The sequence below is a fragment of the Dryas octopetala genome, chromosome 1, assembly GCF_963921425.1.
Source record: "Dryas octopetala chromosome 1, drDryOcto1.1, whole genome shotgun sequence".
Lineage (NCBI taxonomy): Eukaryota > Viridiplantae > Streptophyta > Magnoliopsida > Rosales > Rosaceae > Dryas > Dryas octopetala.
This window is the reverse complement of record NC_141366.1, coordinates 14,947,620-14,967,827: the sequence shown is the minus strand read 5'-3', so window position 1 is coordinate 14,967,827 and position 20,208 is coordinate 14,947,620. Positions and strand designations below refer to the sequence as shown.

The window sequence follows — 20,208 nt, the reverse complement described above, 5'->3', positions numbered from 1 at the left end:
TAGTGAATTGTAAGGAGAATAAATAGAAATCTAAATCGAGATTAGTGTTTTGGTCAATAATACGATGGAGAAACCCAACGACATGACGTTTTATGGTTCTTAAGGCCATTTTCCCAAAAACGACTTCTGGCAAAACGGCAATAACTGCCGTCGCGATCCCGTCTTGCTCAAAGTAAAAGACGCAGTACTGCTGCCCTGTCGATGCTTCCATGGAGTTCAGACCTCGCAATTACAGTGCTGAAAAACAAGCCCACGAGCTGCCTCGCGTACGCGCGGACTACCATCCTCTCTCCGCTCCATCGTCTGTACCTCACCGCCAGGTCAATATCACATCGATCATATTCTCGAATTTTCGTATTTTTGTTATAGTTGACATTACGCATCTGTTTGGTTGCCAAGAAAGCGTAGGAAAATCATATGACAAATATTTCTTGATTAGATAGTAATATTCCTGCTTAGTAGAGCATTTCGGTTTGGTAGACTTGAGCTGTCATCTACTTCAAACACAATTTTAAACAAAAATAATGTAAGAAGTTTAAATGTGAATTCTTTTCCAATTTGTGTTAGGTTGTTTTTATTATATAAGTGTGAAACAATTCCATGTCAAATTATAGTAAACTAGAATTCTTCTATGGTCTTGTGTTTTAAATGCGTTTTTTTTAATAGATTAATTGTGTCTATAACTCTAAAAACTTATCCATTTCAATAAATGGAGCCAAAATGCATGTTGTTCCGGCGATTATAAGTTTTACGCAACAATTATGTTGGAATATTTGACAAATGGAAGAACAAAGTTTGGTAGTCTTTGCTCTTTACAGGAGTCGGAAGAACAAAATTTGATTATGATATTTTTAAAATCTTAAACTGTTCACATAGTGCAGTGACTTAATATAGGTTGAGGTCGTGGATCATGGGGAAGAGGACTATTTTGACCCACTCAGAAGGTTGGATAACAATGCAGCAGTTTCTAGAGAGGATTCAGCAGACACTGAAAACAGTGCTGCTGCAGGACTCTCCAGTGAAGCATCTATTCAAAGTCCATCGAAAGAATGGGCCTCTTTCAAGAGATCCCTCATGCAGAGGTTTCCCGTGTCCAAAACGGTTTTGACTTCTTCGGTAAGCATTCCATGCTTCTCGATTGCTTTAATTCCACATGCTGTGTTATATTCTTTTTTTTTTTTGGCCAAGGCTGTGTTATATTCAAATATGGTGGAATCTGCTGAGTGCTGAGGCTTGAATGCTTGATGTCATCTTAAGTAATTTTCAAGCTAGTGAGCATGTGGAGCCTGTGTTTCTGATATCAGTTTCATTTTTGTGTATTTTTCATATTGAAATAGAATTTGATTTTTGGGTTCCTGGATTAATGCTACTTCACTTGTTGCTGGCTATGGGTTTTCAAATTATTCTTATCATATATCACTTTCTACAAGCTTAACTTTTGTTCCCCTTTTCACTAGGTTTTTGATAAAACCTTTTATTTTTCCCTAAATTCGATTATCATATTTTAAAGTGGGTTAGCTATTCCCTCCCCTTATGATCCTTATAGAAAGCTGTAACCTTCTAACTTTTTTTTTTCCTTAATAATTACAGATGTCCGATGTGATCGTGAAGGGCAGGAAAAGTATGTCAGCCTCCTTTGTTTTGGTCTTTTTGGTTTTATTTTTAACCAAATCAATATTTGGTTAATCACAAGTACTATTTTCACTAGTTTTTTTTTTCCAAATACTTGCATCTATTAGAGCAGCTATAAAAATTTCTCGGTTCAGTTGTTTAATGATGTGAATTTGCAGCATATGAGAAATCTTCAACAAGTATGCATTTGGAGGAACTACAAGATCCAGAAAAATTTGCAGAAGAAGGTGGCAAGGTCATCACTGGGCAGGAATATGTTTCTCGGTTACATGAGCTTAAAGCTGAAATAACTCATGCTTGGAATGCTGATGATCGTGTGACATCTTTAAAATTATCGATAAAAGTAATTTTATTATTTTGGTTGATTATTAGGATTATACAAATTGTCTTACCTGGATTAGGATTTTTGGTAGAATGAAAGATTATAGTAGTTGTGCTTTTAAATAGGTTTACTTTCTCAGTATTTGTTGCATCAACTTATCATCCTTTACCATGCAATTGTTTGTGAAGTTAATTTAGCTAGACGTGCTTATACTCTAGCTTGAAGATTTCCATTTATTTGGCATACGCAACTAGATTTTGTTGTCCTCTTATGTAAGATTTTAATCATTTTATTATGTAAGTTTGAAGTTCAGTGGGTTAGATTGCTAATTCATGTTGATAATCTGTCTTGTTTGAGAAATAGGCCCATCTGAAGTTAATTTAGGCTATTTAACTATACTTGCCTATAACTCTAGCTTGAAGATTTCCATTTTTTGGCATGCAAAACCATTTTTTTCTTGTCCACTCTCATGTAATAATTTAGTTATTTCTTTATTTTTAAGTATTATAGGTCCATGGATTGAATTACTAATTTATGTTGATAATCCCATCTTGTGTGTGGCAATTTTCTGTTGGCAGGTTGCTAGGCTTTTGATGGATACATCTGTTTTACAATTTTATCCAACACTTTTTGTTCTTGCTGCGGATATTATGGATATGCTTGGGGATATGGTATGGGAGCGCATCAAGTTGAAAGCTGAATTTGCTGATGATGGAACCAAATTCTGCTCCTTACCAGGTATTGCTGTTAAATTTCTCTCTGCTCAGTTGGTTTTTCCTTATAGCAATGCTGTTGAAGTCTTTCTGTGTGAAGCTATTAATAGCACTCTGTCAATGTGCTAAACATGCTGATTTGTATGGAATACATTTTTATGCATGCTGACATGGTTGAAAGTGAAACTTAACTTCCCTGGTCATTTTGATAAAAAAGCAGACAGAGTGGGCTGTTATATACCTGTAACTTAAAGGAAGGATCAGTGTGTCATCAATGCCTTTGAGAACTAGAAAACTTATATGAACTTCTTCCTTATCTCCATTGTTGATTTTTATTTTGCTTTACTTTCTGATCAAACATTAATTAACTTATATAGGTTTGCAGATTGTTCGTCTCATTTTTACTGTAGCAGTTTGATTGTTTCTCACTAAAACTTTGATTTGATTTATGGCAGAAAAATTCCTAGCGAGTGAGATTTGCTCTGATGCCAAAGAAACTTGCAATAACTGGTTCTGCAAAATTGGTGCCATCCGAGAGCTTCTTCCACGCATGTAAGTTCTCTGTTCATTGTGTTAATTCACCTGATTCTTCTTCTTCTTGTTATAATTTATAAATAAATAAATATATAGTATTTATTTATTATAAATAAAAGACTATATATTATAGAAATAAAGAAAGGTACAATAAGGAGGATGAGACTTTCTTCCAGAGGAGACACAAAATGAGAGAAACATTTTCAGAAATATTCTGAGTTAAACCTTCAAAAACAAAAAATAGAAAGAATCAAAATTGAAATTAGGGCATTATAAGCTCTTAACACTTGATTGCTATTGCTACCATTGGGTTGTCTTCTAAAGATGTGTGATAAATTTCTTGGTGCCTTTTACTTGTACTTTCTGTATGAGAGAATTTGTATAATGTCTTCCCTCTTGGTATTCTCTGGTTGTTAATTTAATATTGAATTTCAGTTATTTGGAGCTGGCATTATTGCCTTGCTGGCGTTTCTTGCTTGACCGACCTCTAGATAGTCTCCAGCGCTTGGTAATGATGACAAGAGGGTTAGCAGATCCATTGGCATCTGCATATTGTCGTCTGTATATGGCCCATTGTATGAGGAAGTTGCCCTCACATGATATAGGTATACGTTTTTTGTAGTGCATTTATATTCACAACTTATGCTAATAAATTCACTGGTGAGTAGTGACGGATTGATTTGATTCATCATGAAGAAAGAAAAAAGAGAAACAGAGAGGAGAAGATTACTGTGGCTAGGATTTCATCATTTAACCAAAAAAAAAAATGTGGGTAGGATTTATGAGGAAGGACATGATTGTTCAAGGCATGCTCTCCCACTAGAGCTGAATGGCAGAGAAGACAGAGATAACAGACCCAGTTAGATGGGTGTAGTGATCTATTGAATTAAAAATATCGATAGCCCGGACGCATACTTATCCCAACTAATTATTACATGTGGCCTTTTCTATGCTTATTCTCACCCATGCCAATCATTACTATAATGCAGTTGTATATAGGTCATGATATGCAGTGAAAATCCAATGTTTGTAGGGTGCAGAGAAAACATAGACTGTAAACTGAATCAAATTTGAGTTAGAATAACTTCCTTTTATAAATAGATTGATGTGTTGTTAATTCATGAATTATCAGGCAGTTTAGGCTCTGGGTGTCTGAAATTCTAATTGAGCTCCTGCTTAAACCAAAATTATGCTAACATGTGTAACTTGGTCTCAAATTTATGTATTCTTTCATTGCATTATGGCATAGCTTGAACTTTGGATTTAACTTCTCATGCTTTTTTATATGAAGTTCTTTAACAATCCATTTGAACCTCTTCTATTAGCATACAACATACTTACTATATATTTCTAATTGTTTAACACTTTTTCCATGGTTGACAATAATGTTGCAGGATGTCTGCTCACCAGTGTTAATGACTTCAAAATTTTGTTCATTCGGGTCATATCAGCAAAGGAAACCCCTCATGGAAATTTGACTGATAACAAAAGATTGCTTATCAATCTGATGGAACCAACCATTGATTATATCATGAAATGCATATTTAAGAATGCGTCCGAGGTATGTTCTGGAATTTCATCTTGCAATCATACTTGTCTTTCGAACTCATATGTCTGGATTCAAAATTCCATTGCCTTGGTTATATCTCATTCGAAAAATATAGGCAGCAAACTTGTGTGGTATTGGTAGAGCATAGCGCTTTAGTATTTAAAGAGCACTAATATGTTGTTATGAACTCTTTAAAGTAATTATAGAAAAACATATATGTGAGCTCGTTCAAGTAATAATAAACAAAGGCTTATTCACGCCAATGCCCCTTGAAAGTAACTTCAATTTTCAATTTGCCCCCTAAAACTTCATTCCCCCCACTTTGCCCTCCGAACTTTACAAAATACCATATTCCATCAACTCCATTAGTCCAACCGTTAAAAATGCTGATATAACACCTATGTGTCTAATATCTGGGACTGACAACCCGCCATATGGACAAAAAATTATTATAAAACTATAATATATCAAAAAAATTAAAAAAATTCATATTTGAATTAAGAAAAGAAAACAAGAAAAAAAAAAAAATCAGCCCCACCATTCCTTCCCCCACCTGAACCCCGACCCAACCCACCCCACCCCACCATTCCCTCCCCCCTCCCCCACCTGAACCCCTACCCAACCCACCCTCCCCACCTTTCCTCACCGCCGGCAGCCCCTTCCACTGGCAACCAACGACTTATCTCTTTTTCCCTCTCTTTCTCTCTATCTTCCTCTCATTCTCTCTCCATCTCCCCTTTCCTTCTTTCTCTCAGATCTGGGTTTTGAGGCAAACCGAGCCGCTGGACCCCACCAACGACTTTCGTAATCGGCGACTTACCAGAAGGTCAGTGACTTTGGGTTTCGACTTGGTCTGGATCTGGGCAGAGACAACAGAGAAAGAGAGGGAGAGAGGGAGAGAGGGGAAGAGAGAGAAAAATGAGAGATGGGAAGAGAGCGAGAGAGAGAGAGAGGGAAGGAGAGGGAAATGAGAGGGAGAGAGAGCTACAGAGACAGAGAGAGCTGGTCGGTGGCTGGGTGAGGTGGGGTGGGGTGCTGTGCCGGAAAGAGGAGCCGTTGGCCCACCACTGGCGGCTAAGTGGGTGGGATGGGGTTTTTCTATTTTTTTATTTCCCTTTTTTTTAGAAAGTATTTATTTTTTCTTTTTAATGTAAAAGACCTAATTGCCCCTTCCATGTAAGCGCTACGTAGGCTTTTTTGACGGACCTATAGACGAAGTTGACGGAATATTGAAATTGTAAAGTTCGGGGGGGCAAAGTGGGAGGAATAAAGTTTCAGGAGGCAAATTGAAAATCGAAGTTACTTTCAGGGGGCATTGGCGCGAATAAGCCATAAACAAAAGCATAATAATTTTCCCATTTCAACTATGTCGGACTGTGTTGGAAGTCTCATTCATTGTATTGCCTTTATTTCATCTTGTAATAGTCTTAGGGAATATGTAGTTGAATGTATCAAATTATGAATAGCTGGTGTGACATGAGTGAGTAGTCTTTATACTCCGATCAATTAATTATACTTTTAATCTGTTGAAAGAGACAAGTAGGTGATGTACTCGTGGAGCTTGGACTTGGATGGAATCAAGTGGGGTTGGTTGGAAGGGTCTCATGTGTCTCAATTGTTCTTCATCATCTACTCAAGCAACTTCCACCTGATGTAGTTAGCTCAAGTGCTGTGGAGATCCTTCATCTCATTGAGTCCAGCAATGATTATTCCTTTGATCAGGTATTGTTCATATGAAGGTGGTTAAGTCGTAAACATTATTACATTTAGAACATAAAAAGCATTTATAAGCTACATCCTTGATGTGGCTCACTTCCTGGGTGGGGTTGGTTAATCTTGGTGCTAGCTCCAAATTTATCAATGAACAACAGTCTTCAATGCACAGTTCTTGAATCTCTTCTCTCTTGCTTTTTTTTTTTGTTTGGTTGGGAAAGAGCTTGAATTACAGGTTACTTGGATTTAGGCTGTGTGAAAGATCTCAAATGGATACTGTCAATGCTGTGGTAGACAAAGTCATTCAGGTATTTATAAATTAGAATGATCTGTTTCCAGTTGCTTAATTTTAATATTTTGTGGTTATTTTATAATGTTTCTTTTTTTAATTAAAAAAAAAAAACTTGGGTCCTTCGCAGTCAGGATCTTTTCATCCTTCTAACATGGTCAAATTAATCATTATATGTCTTGTTAGAAAAACAGCTCTTTATTAAGCCACTAAAATATCTTTTCACATTCTCCTTTTTTCAAACCCAACACATGTTCACATTCTCCTCCCCAAGTGTTTTGGCAGTTTGAGAGATTTAAAAAAGGCACATGAAATACTTTCATAGTGCTTCATTTCTGTGGAATCTTGTTGGGAATTTCCTTTTAAAGCTAATTTTTGTACTTCATTTGATGATAAATCAGGTTATTACTCAATATGATGGCCTTGATGAGTACTTGAAGGTTGTGGATGCTTATGTGGATATTATTCTTCAAAATCATATGGTGCGTTTTAGTAGGCTGTCATATTTATTTTATGAAAAAAAAAAGTTCCAGTTGTGACACCATTCTGGTTGACTGGTTCTTTGTTTCAATTGATCTGTTTTTTTTTTTTTTGGATAGGAACCAGATAATTTTTCATTTAGTAGAAAGTGATGAAATTTACATTAAAGGTGAACAAGCAGTCCACCAAAGACAAACTAAAAAACATTCCCAAAATTAGCAACTCATTGAACTCTTATAAACAAAATTCTGGTAGCCTTAGAATTTCTAAAGCTGCTTCCATTTAGTAACTCACTAAATTGTAGTGTCTTCTAAATCTAATTATTTATGCCAGGATGACCATCTTAACTCCATTTTAGAAGGTATTTTAAAGCGAGCATGCAGTATAGGGATTTCTGAAGATGAACTGGCAACCTTGCAGTCCATCTTGGTGAAGCTTCTTTCTTATTACAAGGATTTAGAAGACATATTTGCTATGGTATGCTTTGCAACAGCTGTTTTTTCCCCATTGTCCTCTCTCTCTCTCTCCTATCATGCAGTACTTGTACCATGAAGATGGCAAGGAATTTTAAAATAATAATCGCTTGCTTTTAGTTTTATGGTTGTGCAGTTTAAGACCACAATATCTTATTCGACTACCTATGGGCAGTTAATTGCGATTGTTATTTTGTAGAATCATTTTCTAAAGATCTTGGATCTAATGCATGGGAGTTCACGAAGCATCGTCAATATGCATATCCTTGATATAGGGACAAGGTATCTCTTTTAGTAACTTTTTATTCCCTTTCTACTTTCTCTAGCTAAGGCTTCACTTTGGTGTCTTCATGCCTTTTAAACGACAAGCATACCAATTAAAGAACTTGTGAAACTACTTGAATTAGAGTTAGACCCTACTGGTGGTGTGCATTTTCATCAAATTTATGACTTTATTACACCTAGATGCTGCCCTCATGCTTTAATAAGATAGTCTTAATGAAAAGATGTTTGGATGAATTTGGCAACAGGAAGCATGGATTATGTCTTGAAATAGCGATTAAGAAACCGAAGCGTCATGATATAATGTATTACTTGACAACTGGTAAATAAATATCAGTGAGAGTGCTAAGATCTTTCTAGCTTCCTAACACTGTCTAACCTGTGATTCTTTTTTCTTGTTACTTGTGAATATTTGAATGATGTGATTCTTTTTCCTAGGTTCCTTCAATTTCTTGGGAGCAGTTTAACCTCTGTTTATTTCATTTGGCAGGAATGGTTATATACGTGATCCGTCAACCATACATTTTCTGTTTGAAATTTCTCAGGATCTACATGATGAGGAAAATTTTTTTAATGTAAAAGATGAAGCTAACCAACCAACACGGTTGATTTCTCATTTTGTCTCTATGGTAATTAATTTCAACTGCATATTTACATCTGGCCAGAAAAAGAAAAAAGAAAAAAAGAACATATTTGCATGTTTGACTTTTGTGGTGGCAACCCATATGATTGTCTGACATTTAATGTTGCTCTTCATTGTTAGGTTGATTATGGGGCAGAGATGGAGAGTCATTTAACATTCTTAGTTGAATGTCGTGGAGCTTTTAGCAGCATACGCGGGCTTAAGGTTTTATTTTTGGTTTTGTTGTCAAACTTCAATGAGTACTATATCTATTATTTATCATACTGGTCCTTTGATTCTATGCAATTGATTTGAACTCTGATGAAAACTTTGCTTGAAATATTTAATGGTTAGAGAAATCCTTGTTTAAAAACAAACCTGGGTGGTTTAATTCAGCACTTGAATTTACTTTCAGGAAACTCTTATTCACTCCAGTAACTGTTTGGCGATTAAGGCTTTGAGAGATGGCAATAGACATCTCAGTTTTGTCAAATCCTGCATAGCATTTTCTGAAGTCACATTACCTTCCATTTCAGCTCACATTAGGCAGTTAAATCTATATCTTGAGACTGCAGAGGTAATTTTATATCTCTTTGGTGTGATCTTGTTGCATATCAACTTAACAGTTTTAGCCGTATATTTTTACTCATTCTCTTATAAATAGTTCAGGTAGCCTTACTGGGTGGTTTAGTTTCTCATTCAGATGGACTGATTGATTCGGCAATCAACTCTTTGCAAAGTTTTGACGTAACGGATGGTTAGTTCAACTCTCTTTCAAAGTGAAACTCTCATGTGACATTAGTATTAGCATCAGAACCATCATTCTAGATTTTCTTCAATATTATGAGTGAGATTTGATTATTATTATTTTTTTCTATAAGAATGGAATTTAAAATTTAAGGAGCTGAAGTCATTGTATGGGGGTGGAAATTACAATCTTCCCTGGAGATCTACAGGAAGCATGAACTATCAAATATAAATATTGCTTAAGGTGCTAGGAGGTCCTTCATCAGTTTGAATGCTGATTTTTTATTTTGATTTTGACGCTGCTCTAACCAAGTTAGGAGTATAACCATATACATAAAACTAATCAGTGCATATATTAAAAGAAACATTAGTACATAACCGCGTATAAAGACATATTTCATATTAATTTAACACATATAATTATGAATATATCTTGTTCATAGGTGTTATATTTATCAATTTCCTTTTGTTTGATGTAAGGTATACATATGCATGTCAACTACACATTCCATCCGACTTCATAACATTTGAAATTAAAAAAGATTGCTGGTTTTCTTGTATAGGCTTCAGAACACCAATTGATGCTGATGGAGTACTCTCCTCAATTCAAAAATTATTCGGCCTCTTGGTTATGGTTCCAGGTTACAATTTTTTCTTATTTTCATTTCCATCTTGTTTCCAGACCAAAAAATGTCCATCTTGTTTGTAGTTTCTCTAATGTATCAATAAAGTGTAGATTGCATCTTTATTTTACTCTTTTCTGGCCATATCATCTCACTTTTCTTTCCCATGTGAAGGTAATCCTGAGAATGGAGTTACTTACTTCCCAAAAAACTTGGTTTCGCTAATTAATTCCCAGTCTTGGTGAGCATTCCATACATCCTTAATGTTGAGAACCTTGCATCAATTTACTTTGGTAATCAGCCTAATTTTTATATACTTTTTGTTTTGATGTTTTAATACATTGTTATAGGATGACACCAAGAATGAGGGTGAAGATTTTTTGTGCAATTGTTTTGCTGTTAGCAGCATTATCTCAACGAAATCTTCCATATCATGCAGATAATGGAAAGGTACATAATTCAAGCCTTTGGAGAAATTCCAAGATCTCAAAAGCTTTTGATTGTCAAAGTACTGAAACTTAAAATACAAAATATTCTGAAATGCCAAGAATGCCTTGGAACGTTGGGTGAAAAAAACAGTGCAACTGTGTACACTATCTGGTGCTCTTGCATTAGTTTTGTAAATAACACCTTTCTTCATGTGAGTTTCTGAAATCTTGTGGCTGCTAATATATTCCATTTCTATTTCTCAGCTTCTAGGAAATGACCTGTTGTTCTTTGGTGATTTATTATATTTACATGAGCTTGCCTCATTGTGTGAGTTTGTTCTTCAGAACCTGGTTGATGCTATTGAACAAGAACCTTCCATGGTAACAATGGCTTTCATTAATTTGACTATCTTCTTTTCCCCTCCATTTGGGTGGTGCTGATATATGATGTTGATTGTATAAAATTAGGTTGCTCGTGGAAGAATGGCGCTTGAAGCTTGCAACTGCATTGCATCATCTTTCATCGTAAGTTCCTATGTCATTTGTTGAACTGACTTTATGGAACTCACTAACATAAGATGATCTGAGTACTAATAATACAGAAAGATCTCAATTTATCAGGAGGATATAAGGAATGGTTTAATCACATCAGTCCTGTTTGTTGTACCATAGGTTTGTCATGGCTGCCTAGAGGTGTGGGGAGAGTTTTAGGCTCTAATTGTCTTCTTGCTGCATAATCAAACATTTGGATACTGGGTCCAAATCTTATTCAAAAGTTACACTTTCCATAACCCATTTTGGCCGAAGGGGTGGTCTTTTGTAGTTTTATAGGATCTTGAATTTCCATGTTGGACATCCAAAACTGCCCATAGCTTTAAACTGCTTCAGATAACCAGCTACTAAAAGCTATAATAGCTATTGTTCATGAACTCTTTGTCTCTTTGGAAGCAATCAATGTGATATGCTTCCTGCATTTCCCATGATGGTTCTGGGGTAAACATGGCAAACGCCATTGCCTCTTGACTGCTGAACCAATTTTGACATCTGCAATTCTGCATCCTTTGTTTCTTGGACCTAAAATCTTATACAAATATTCAATTTCTCCATTTATTGTCTTATTTACTTTCGTCTTGTCTATTTGGCAGCAAAGTCAGGAAATATCTTCAATTTGCTCCAATCTGATAGAAACTGGGAAGAAGTGTATGAGCAGTAGCCATGGATATCTGCAGTCAACTATTCAATTTATGGATCACTTGCCACATTCATCTGTTGCTGTCTGATAACATGTAATCATGCTTCAATTCTGAATTAGCAAGTGGTTTGGGGAATTTGTACCATTAAGTAAGCTTTTTGGTCCTTGTTGTATTAACTAGCTTCATATACATGTCACTGCAGTCGTCTGCCAATAGTTTAATTTGGACCATTAAGACCCAATTTCTATTAAGCAAGTAATTTGAAAGTAAAATGGTTGTCATGCACTAGATCCAATGTACTGTCTGGACTGCATGTTCCTGAAAATCAGTTGAACAATTATCTATTATTACAAGTGGCACTGGCTGACTGGTTCATCAACTTTTTGCAAAGTTGCTAACCGTATTGAATGATCTCCTACATATAAGTATAGTCATTATTCATTAACACAGTAATTAATTATTTACGGGATCATATATAATTAAACAGTAATGAAGAACAAGACAAAACTTGTTGGGTTAATTAATATGTAACTCAGAAAACTCATCCAAATCAAAAAGTCTATTTCACATATACAAGATCAATTCTGTAGCACATAAACATTTGTACTGTTCATTGATCTAGCTAGAAACTAAAGCATGTATAGTGCATCTTCAAGAACAAGCAACAGATTATGGTTTTCAAGAGGCAATCAAAAGTGGCCTATGCACAATTGCACATAAAATGGTGGTCTTATATAATACACATAGTATGAAATTAATCTATGAGAAAAACAAAACAAAACAAAACAAAAATATATTCTTATACATTTGATAACATCACTTACTTGAGTTGATTCCCTTCACAACGACGGGTTTATCCTTATACATTTGCTTCATATCGAGGGCAAGGTAAGCATTAACACATGACTATTTAGGAAGTAGCTAGCTATATCATATGTAGAATAAATAATGATGAATATAAGTAAGCTCAAGTGGTGAGACCCGTGAGGGTAGGTGGGGTAAGGTTTAGGATTAAGTTAGGTCCAAAAAATGATGAATGCGTCACTTAGTCAATGTACAAATACAAATAACTTACCATACAACGCTTCAATTAATTCTAATTATTTATTCAATATTATCATTTTCAATATGGCTTTGAGTTCAATATATTTGTTAATTTTTAGTTTAAATATTTTTTCATTTTTTATTATTGTAGTTTATTATAATTATAAAATTATTAAAAAAAGTAACTCACATAAATGTAATTTGTAACAAACTAATAGACTGTAGTTAGTTTAGTGATATTTCTCTTCGAACATTGGTATTTTTTTCTTGAAGACTTTTTTTTTTTAGATTGAAAATAATAAAGAAAACAAAAAAGAGTTACAATCAAATTAAACCTGCGGTTGAATCCATATAGGATCTTCTTCCACCCAACTAGTAAGATTCCCACAATGTAAAGCAAAACAGGCAAGAGTATAAGTCTTCCCATTACAATTATGCACACATAACTATAGCTAGCATTGGAAGATTGAATTCAAACTTTCTTAGCCTCCTCCAAAAAGTGCTCGTCAGGGCTAAATCATCCTCCATCTTTTGAAATCGAGAAATGATAGTTTGAGCATCAGAGTCCAAGAAAATTGAAAAAAACTCAGCACCTAAGACAAACTGGATCTTGTGCAAAAGTGCCAATATTTCTCCTTGTTGGGAGGAAACAATACAACTAATGGGTTGGGCTATAACCACCACAATCTCTCTATGCGATCACGAATAATCGTACATGCATCACCCACCCCAAAACGGGATTGAAAACACCATCGGACTTGAAAAAACTAACAAGAAACTGATCAGAGTTCATCTATAGTGACACTAAGTTAGAGAAAAACCCTAAGTAAGCCCTCTTTAAGAATAAAAAAGGGGACTCGACAAACCAAAACTATAACTAACCCTCGATCAAGGTGGGACTCGACAAACCAAAACGATAACTAACCCTCGACCAAAGAGGGACTCGACAAACTAAGAAAATTAAAACACTAGCTTGCGGCAGCTTGAATCTTACAAAACTTTGAGGTTTATTTGTCTCTATCGTCTAGGATATTTTTTAAGCTTCATAAACGAAAATAACTGATTAATAAAAAAATATTAATTAATACTATAAATCAAGAAAATTTTGGTTTTTTGTTTTTGTGGCAAATTTATTATTTAATCTAAACTATAAATAAAATAAGTCCCTCAACCAAAAAAAGTAAACTAAAGTCTATCTTGCTCTTTTTAGAATCCTCACTCACCCTCCAAAAAATGACAAATATAGGGTTACTCCTTATTTCCAAATCCTAATTCCTCTCTCTCTCTCTCTCTCTCTCTCTTTTTCTCTCCTACTTAACATTCCTTCCCCAATCGGACGGTCAAAAAGAGATGGATCTCGAGGTGGTGGGCCGTCACGCGCTTCTCTTCGACGACGACACCAACGCCTCGTTCGTGAACTCACCCGACGCCCTCGTTGAGTGGAACTCGCTCTTCATCGATCGCTACGATGTTCGCCACCTCCTCTCCAGCCCTCCGCCACCCCGCACGCGCCGCCGAAATCTCACGCGCTCTTCCTCCTCGCCGCCGCCTCACCCCGATGCCACGCTCGAGTCGGAGCTCGATCAGGAGCGGTACCTCGATTTGCCATTGCCATCCGACGAACAAGAACAAGGTAAACTGATTAAACTGAGCAAAAAAATTATTAAATTTTGTTTTGAATTTAAGGAATTGTGTCTTCGGCTCCGGAGTTTTGAATTAGATAGTTTATTATGGTTTGGATTTTCTTTGCTTTGAGTTAGTTAATCTTCTGGTTGTTGAAAGTTATGGAAATGAATCGATGACGATGATAATGAGGATTTGTTATTTGTGTGAATTTGTTTGGTTTCTGAGCTAACGAATGTTCGAGAGAAAAAGCAAAAAATTAAAATTTAAAAGGTTTGTCAAATTAGCTTAAGTGAAGTAGTCTGTTTTAGTTTAGCTAGATGAAGGTTTTGCTACACTATTGCTTTGATTTGTGCTGACTAAGGTTTCATCAAAAGGAAAATAAATTTTGCACTTGTAGTGGTATTTGTTTTTATGTCTGTTGTTGTAGTGTGGTTGAACTCGTTGAGAATCCAGTAAATTGCAAAAAGTGTTCTTTGTGACATTAATACATAAACATTTATCAGCTTTAGGGAGTGTTACAAATGTAATTAGTTAGCAAGTGACTATCAGATGGTAAAAATAACTTAATGGAATTATTGGTAGATGTTATATATGGAGAAGCTAATCAGTGGAGAGTTAAAGGAAGGAATTATGAAATTTACAAAACTTAAAATTAGAGGAAATGTAGCTCTACTGTAATGGTGCCTTTTGGGTTGGCTATTTGCAAAGATTTGGAGATTAGTTTATAATCGATTTTTGTAACAGTTAGATTACTCCACTGATAGTTTGTTGGATCAACGATACGTCGATACTTAATGAAGTGGTCTCTTTGAGAAGAGAGAAAAGGACCTCTCCATTCATACAGAAAATAGAGAGTGTCGGTTCTTCAATCCAGACCGCGCAAAGCATGGACCCCCCAGAATGGGAGTATGCTTTAAGGCCTGGATTGGAGGAAGAGGGTGTTCTTTTTTTTTTTTTTGGCCGCGGGGGGGGGGGGGGGGGGGGGGTGATTGAACCTATGATTGGGGTGAGAGACAGGAGTATGATTTCTTCTTTGTATGAATGTTATTCTTTGTTGCAATATTTTTCAATTTGCAGGATGGAATATAATTTGCAACACTTTCATATCTCAGAGACACAAGTAAGAATATTCCTATCTAACTTTAGATTTCTCTTTTTACTTTCTTTTTCCTCCATTTTCTATGCCGGTTGGCTGTGTATCAATGACACCACTTCGGTTAAAATTTATATATGTAAGTATGATTTTGAGTATCATACTTTTTATGTCCAGATACAGGTAATGATGCAGAGCTGGCGGACGCTGGTGGCTATCATTTTGTTGCATTTTCATATGGAAACCCAGATGGATTCACCGAGCAGAAGAATAATGATGCTGAGCCTGAATTTCGTCCAGCCTTTCCGGTGCCGGAAAGCTTAATTCAACACCTTGTAAGCACACTCTCTCCTGTTTCCTATCTGCGTATGTGCGATTTCATATGACCTGGATATTATTGTTTGCTTGATAGTTAACAAATGTGGCCAGATGATAATTGCTAAGGTGCATGTCTTATTCTAAGGCTTACAATGTCTAAGTTTCAGATGCTCGGAGCAGGCATGCAGTTCTTGTGACCCAAGGGGCTGTGCAGGTGGGATTAGGATGGTAGAAATTTATTGACTCTTTACCTGCTTGCGAGCAATGGAAGAAACGTATCTTTGTAGATTTATCTTTCTTGATCTTCATGGTTATTTGATATATGTGAGGTTCAGAGGGTTTATCTTGGGATTTTCTATTATGATATTTATTTTCTACTTTTCTTTTGATGTGAAATCTACACCTGTGGAATTTTGCAGTATTCTGAAGGATACTTTTTCTGTTTTTTTTTTTTTTTTTTCTCAGCCTCCAACAGAAAAGATACATCAGATTATTGCAAGAACTGCTATGTTTGTTGCCAAACATGGTGGGCAGTCAGAAATTGTTTTGAGGGTGAAACAGGGAGACAATCCAATGTTTGGGTTCTTGATGCCCAACCATCACCTTCATGCCTACTTTAGGTTTCTTGTTGACAACCAAGAACTACTGAAGCATGATGGAAAATCTCTAGAAGAAGAGAAGAAAACTGATGGCGGACTTGATCAGACAGGTGGTGCATTGTCTTTGCTTGGTTCTGTATATGGTTCTGGAGAGGATGAGGATGGTGTAACTGAGGATGCACCACCTGAATTGAGAAAAGTTGAGTTTGACGAAGCTGTTAACACTGTTAGTGGAACTGTTCCTCATGAATCAGAACAGATGGAATTTTCTGGAAATGTACATGGGACAAACGAGATTGTTTCCAAGATTCAATGTCATCCTTTGAAAGAAAAAGTTAATATCATAAAACGCAATCGTACCATTTGCACAGTTAAAGGTGGAGCTACAAGTGGGTTGAAGAAAGAAAGTGATGCATATGGATCACTTTCCACTGTTGCCAATAATAAGTCACAGGTTTCTGCTACGCCTAGTGCATCCAAGGTTGAACTACCCATTTTGGAGCCACCATCTGATCAAAAGAGAGTGGTGGAAAAAATAGTTGAGTTCATATTGAAAAACGGTAGAGAATTTGAAGCTGTTCTGGTTGAACAGGATCACAAACATGGAAGATTTCTGTTCCTTCTGCCATCTAACCAATATCATGCTTATTATTTAAAATTTCTTCAACAAGCTCAGGAGGTGCGTATCTGCAGAACCTTGTCATGTCTTTAATGATTTTGTGCTTTTTGCATGAGAATTTTATTGGTAAGCAGGAAAGAATTTTGTGGGGCATTTCTTGCAAAGTTATGAGGCAACTATCTTTCTATTTCGTGTGTAGCTCCGTGCCATCCTTTATTTATTAGCCTATTTTCTTAAATTGCCTTGTGATATTTATGTGTGTACATTGTGCTTGCTACACAAGTACACACTATGTACATTTTGATGAACAGTAAGAAGTTATTTAACTTATATTTGATAATAAGAGCAATTCTCTTATGCACGTAATGTGATGTGATTTACTTAAAAGCTGTTGGATTGCCAACTGGCTTTTCATTTACTAGCAATCCAACGGTCTTTAAGTAGGAGAATTGCCTATGCTCATATTTTTTATGCACATAGGAGAATTGCTGTTGATAAGAATACATGAATTCATATCTTGTGAGTTGCCAGTGACGGTTCAATATATGGTAATTCTTTGAAGTTGTCTTTCAAAGTTTTTATTCAAATGTATATAATGGTCAAATCTGTATTGTGAAATTTTGAGGTGTGTTGCTTTCATTCTGTTTTTGCATCTTTTGCTTTTAATCTCTGACTGTCCTCCGTATTACTGATGTGTACTGGTCCTTTTTCTACAGTCCAAGTTACCTGGGAAGGGCTTGGTTTCTGAGAAGCATGAGCCAGTGGGGCATGTAGTGGACAAGAAAACTGCTAAGGAAGGTGATACGCACTCCTCAGGATCTGCTGGCCATGATATTCCGTTTGATTATGACAGGAAAGAGAAATTTAAAATGGTAATTGGCAAGGCAAAGAAGGATGGACAGGATCCGCCTTCCAAAGCTAACCAGCCGCAAGGTGGAGTCAGTCTGGATGCAGCTGCAGCTATTCTTCAGGCTGCCACAAGAGGCATTAAGAATCCGGGTCTAGAGATTTTCCCAAAATCATCTTCAAGTGGTGTAGGTCAAGGCTCTAGCAATGACGGTGTGCAAGATTTTAGCTCGGGGAGTCTACATACATCTAAACCTCAAAATTCCATTCAGAAGGCAGATCGTTCTGGGGAGCCTAACATTCCTGTCCCTGTTGCCAAGGCCATTGCAGAGACGGCTGCTCTTGCAGCTGCATGTGAGGCTGACTCCTCTGAAGCATCGTTGACCAGAGAGCAGAAGCTGAAGGCTGAGAGATTGAAACGAGCAAAGATGTTTGCAGCCATGATAAAAAGTGGACCTGCACCAATGAAAACTGAATCATTGCGTGGCTTATCAGTTGAACCGCCAGAATCTGGGGTTTCTTCATCAGGTAATGAGGTTGTAAATCTTGCAGCCAAAGAAAGAGAAGGCAGTTCAGTTCCGTTGGAAGTTAATATTTCAGATAAGGTTGAGGAATTTGAGAAGAAATATTCTGTTGATGAATGTAATGAGCGGCGATTAAAGAGGACCTACCGTACCAAATCTAAAGGGCATGAAGGAGAAGAAGGTGACGATGACAAAGAACGAGAGGAAGAGGAAGAGGAAGAAGATAAAAGGGGTCACAGGCACTCTAGGAAAAAGCGTCGGTCTCATCGTTCTTCAGACCATAGTAGGGACAGGCAAAACCACAAAACACATTCCTTTTCTAAGGACAGAGATTCCCGACGCCGTCATAAGCAAGACAGTTCCTCTGATGAGAAGTGCCGGCACTTGCGTAGGAGGCATAAGAACAATAGCTCAGATGATGAACATCAGCCTCAAAAAAGACGTAAGCATGATAGCTCCTCTGATGATGAGCATTGGCACTCTAAACGCGAGTATACTCATGGTGATCATCAGAATTCTCGACATAGGCATAAGCACAGTGACTCTTCCGATGATGAGCATCACCATTCGCATCAGAATTCTCGACGTAGGCATAAGCACAGTGACTCTTCTGACAATGAGCATCACCGTTCCCGGCGTCGGCATAAGCATGATATCTCCTCTGAGGATGAACATCGGCACCGAAGCAGATCTTCGAAGCATAGGAAACCTGAGTCTGAAAAAGTAGTAGAGTTAGAAGAAGGGGAGATCTGTACAAAATCGGATCAATCAAGAGCCAGTGAGGGTGATAATGCTAGTAGGGAAACTTCTGTGGATTTTTCAAAATTGAATCAGATTGGAAGAGCTCCATCTCAGCCCTCTGGAGCCACTGAGGTTTCCGATGACCTTAGAGCCAAAATTCGAGCCATGTTGATGGCAACCTTGTAAGAAAGGCACGATTGTAGTTTCTTTGTTGTAAAAGCAGTTTATCATTTTCTCACACTATTGTAGTTCCTTTTATTGTATAAGTAGTCATCAATTTGTCATGATTCTATCTTTAATGCTAATATCATTCTGATTCCTGAGTTATGGTTGTCATTTTCGAATGTGTTGAAACTGCTGAGTGCTTGCTGTCAAGTCCTTGTCCCTGCTAGGACGTTGTATCTCCAAACTTATGTTTCAAGTTACAGAGACCCATAAAGCATTTTAATGAAACAATCGACAGAATTCATATGTAAATGTGTTATGTTATGAAGAAAGTCTGATCAATCAATAGCTAGCTAGTCATTTTGGGTACAAAACAAGGTTTTTTTTATAAGAAAGAATCATTGGGCCAGAAGCCAAACAGGAAGTATAGCTAGAAATTAGTAAATGACTAAATGTAATTGAGTGCACGTCTCATGGGCAACAATTGTGAATATGGCTTGAATTTTTCAGAGGATGCCAAATCTAATGCCATGTGTCATTAATAAGCATGCCTATCTAGAAATTAGTTGAATTTATCAATCAATTAAACGGACAAGCTAGTGACTTTTGATCACCATTTCATTAATTAAACGTACGGTGCCTAAACTAAACCATTCATGCTTGCAGTGGTTAAATTAATTAAAAGCTTTCAGAATACCCAAGCAGCTACAACAAAATGATGCATGTCCTCAATTTAGATACATGCATGTATATATATGCATGGGAATTGGGATATATAGAAACGGAAAAAAAGAGTTATTATTTCTACAGAATTAATAAAACTAGCTATATATAATATAATTGATAAGTCTGCTCGCTGCTTTGTTTGTAATTTAAATACGAATCAAGAATGTGAGTATATTAGCTCATTAATTCCTACTTTACATTCATAAACCTACATCCAACATATTGAAATTGTTTCTAATATATATATGGTTTGTGCTTTTGTTGGTTCTACAGCGACGCAGAGATGAAGAGGTTGTTAGTCCTGTTA

At 36.4% G+C, this 20,208-nt stretch overlaps 2 protein-coding genes across 6 annotated transcripts; both read left to right on the top strand.

Annotated features, from left to right (window-relative positions):
- Positions 1-182: 182 nt before the first annotated feature.
- Positions 183-11,881, top strand: LOC147298334 (uncharacterized). Of its 2 annotated transcripts, none has more exons than XM_086244642.1 (23): positions 183-320; positions 895-1,116; positions 1,591-1,621; positions 1,791-1,975; positions 2,533-2,692; positions 3,123-3,219; positions 3,637-3,806; positions 4,596-4,762; positions 6,284-6,472; positions 6,685-6,771; positions 7,154-7,234; positions 7,566-7,709; positions 7,905-7,987; positions 8,478-8,616; positions 8,751-8,834; positions 9,025-9,186; positions 9,279-9,366; positions 9,920-9,997; positions 10,154-10,220; positions 10,330-10,429; positions 10,672-10,788; positions 10,876-10,932; positions 11,553-11,881. In XM_086244642.1, the coding sequence occupies exons 1-23, from the start codon at positions 210-212 to the stop codon at positions 11,685-11,687; spliced, it is 2,754 nt and encodes a 917-aa protein (XP_086100768.1). In that variant the 5' UTR covers positions 183-209; the 3' UTR covers positions 11,688-11,881. The 2 variants fall into 2 exon arrangements, with proteins under 2 accessions (XP_086100768.1, XP_086100774.1); XM_086244648.1 differs by having other exon boundaries at positions 196-320; positions 882-1,116.
- Positions 11,882-13,931: 2,050 nt separating this feature from the next.
- LOC147298333 (SWAP (Suppressor-of-White-APricot)/surp domain-containing protein) lies at positions 13,932-19,346 on the top strand. 4 transcript variants are annotated; one of them, XM_086229137.1, is made up of 4 exons: positions 13,932-14,277; positions 15,541-15,698; positions 16,147-16,959; positions 17,616-19,346. In XM_086229137.1, the coding sequence occupies exons 1-4, from the start codon at positions 13,995-13,997 to the stop codon at positions 19,194-19,196; spliced, it is 2,835 nt and encodes a 944-aa protein (XP_086085263.1). In that variant the 5' UTR covers positions 13,932-13,994; the 3' UTR covers positions 19,197-19,346. The 4 variants fall into 4 exon arrangements, with proteins under 4 accessions (XP_086085263.1, XP_086085265.1, XP_086085266.1 ...); XM_086229139.1 differs by lacking the exon at positions 13,932-14,277 and adding an exon at positions 15,849-15,895 and having other exon boundaries at positions 14,414-15,698; XM_086229140.1 differs by lacking the exons at positions 13,932-14,277; positions 15,541-15,698 and adding an exon at positions 15,843-15,895.
- Positions 19,347-20,208: the final 862 nt, after the last annotated feature.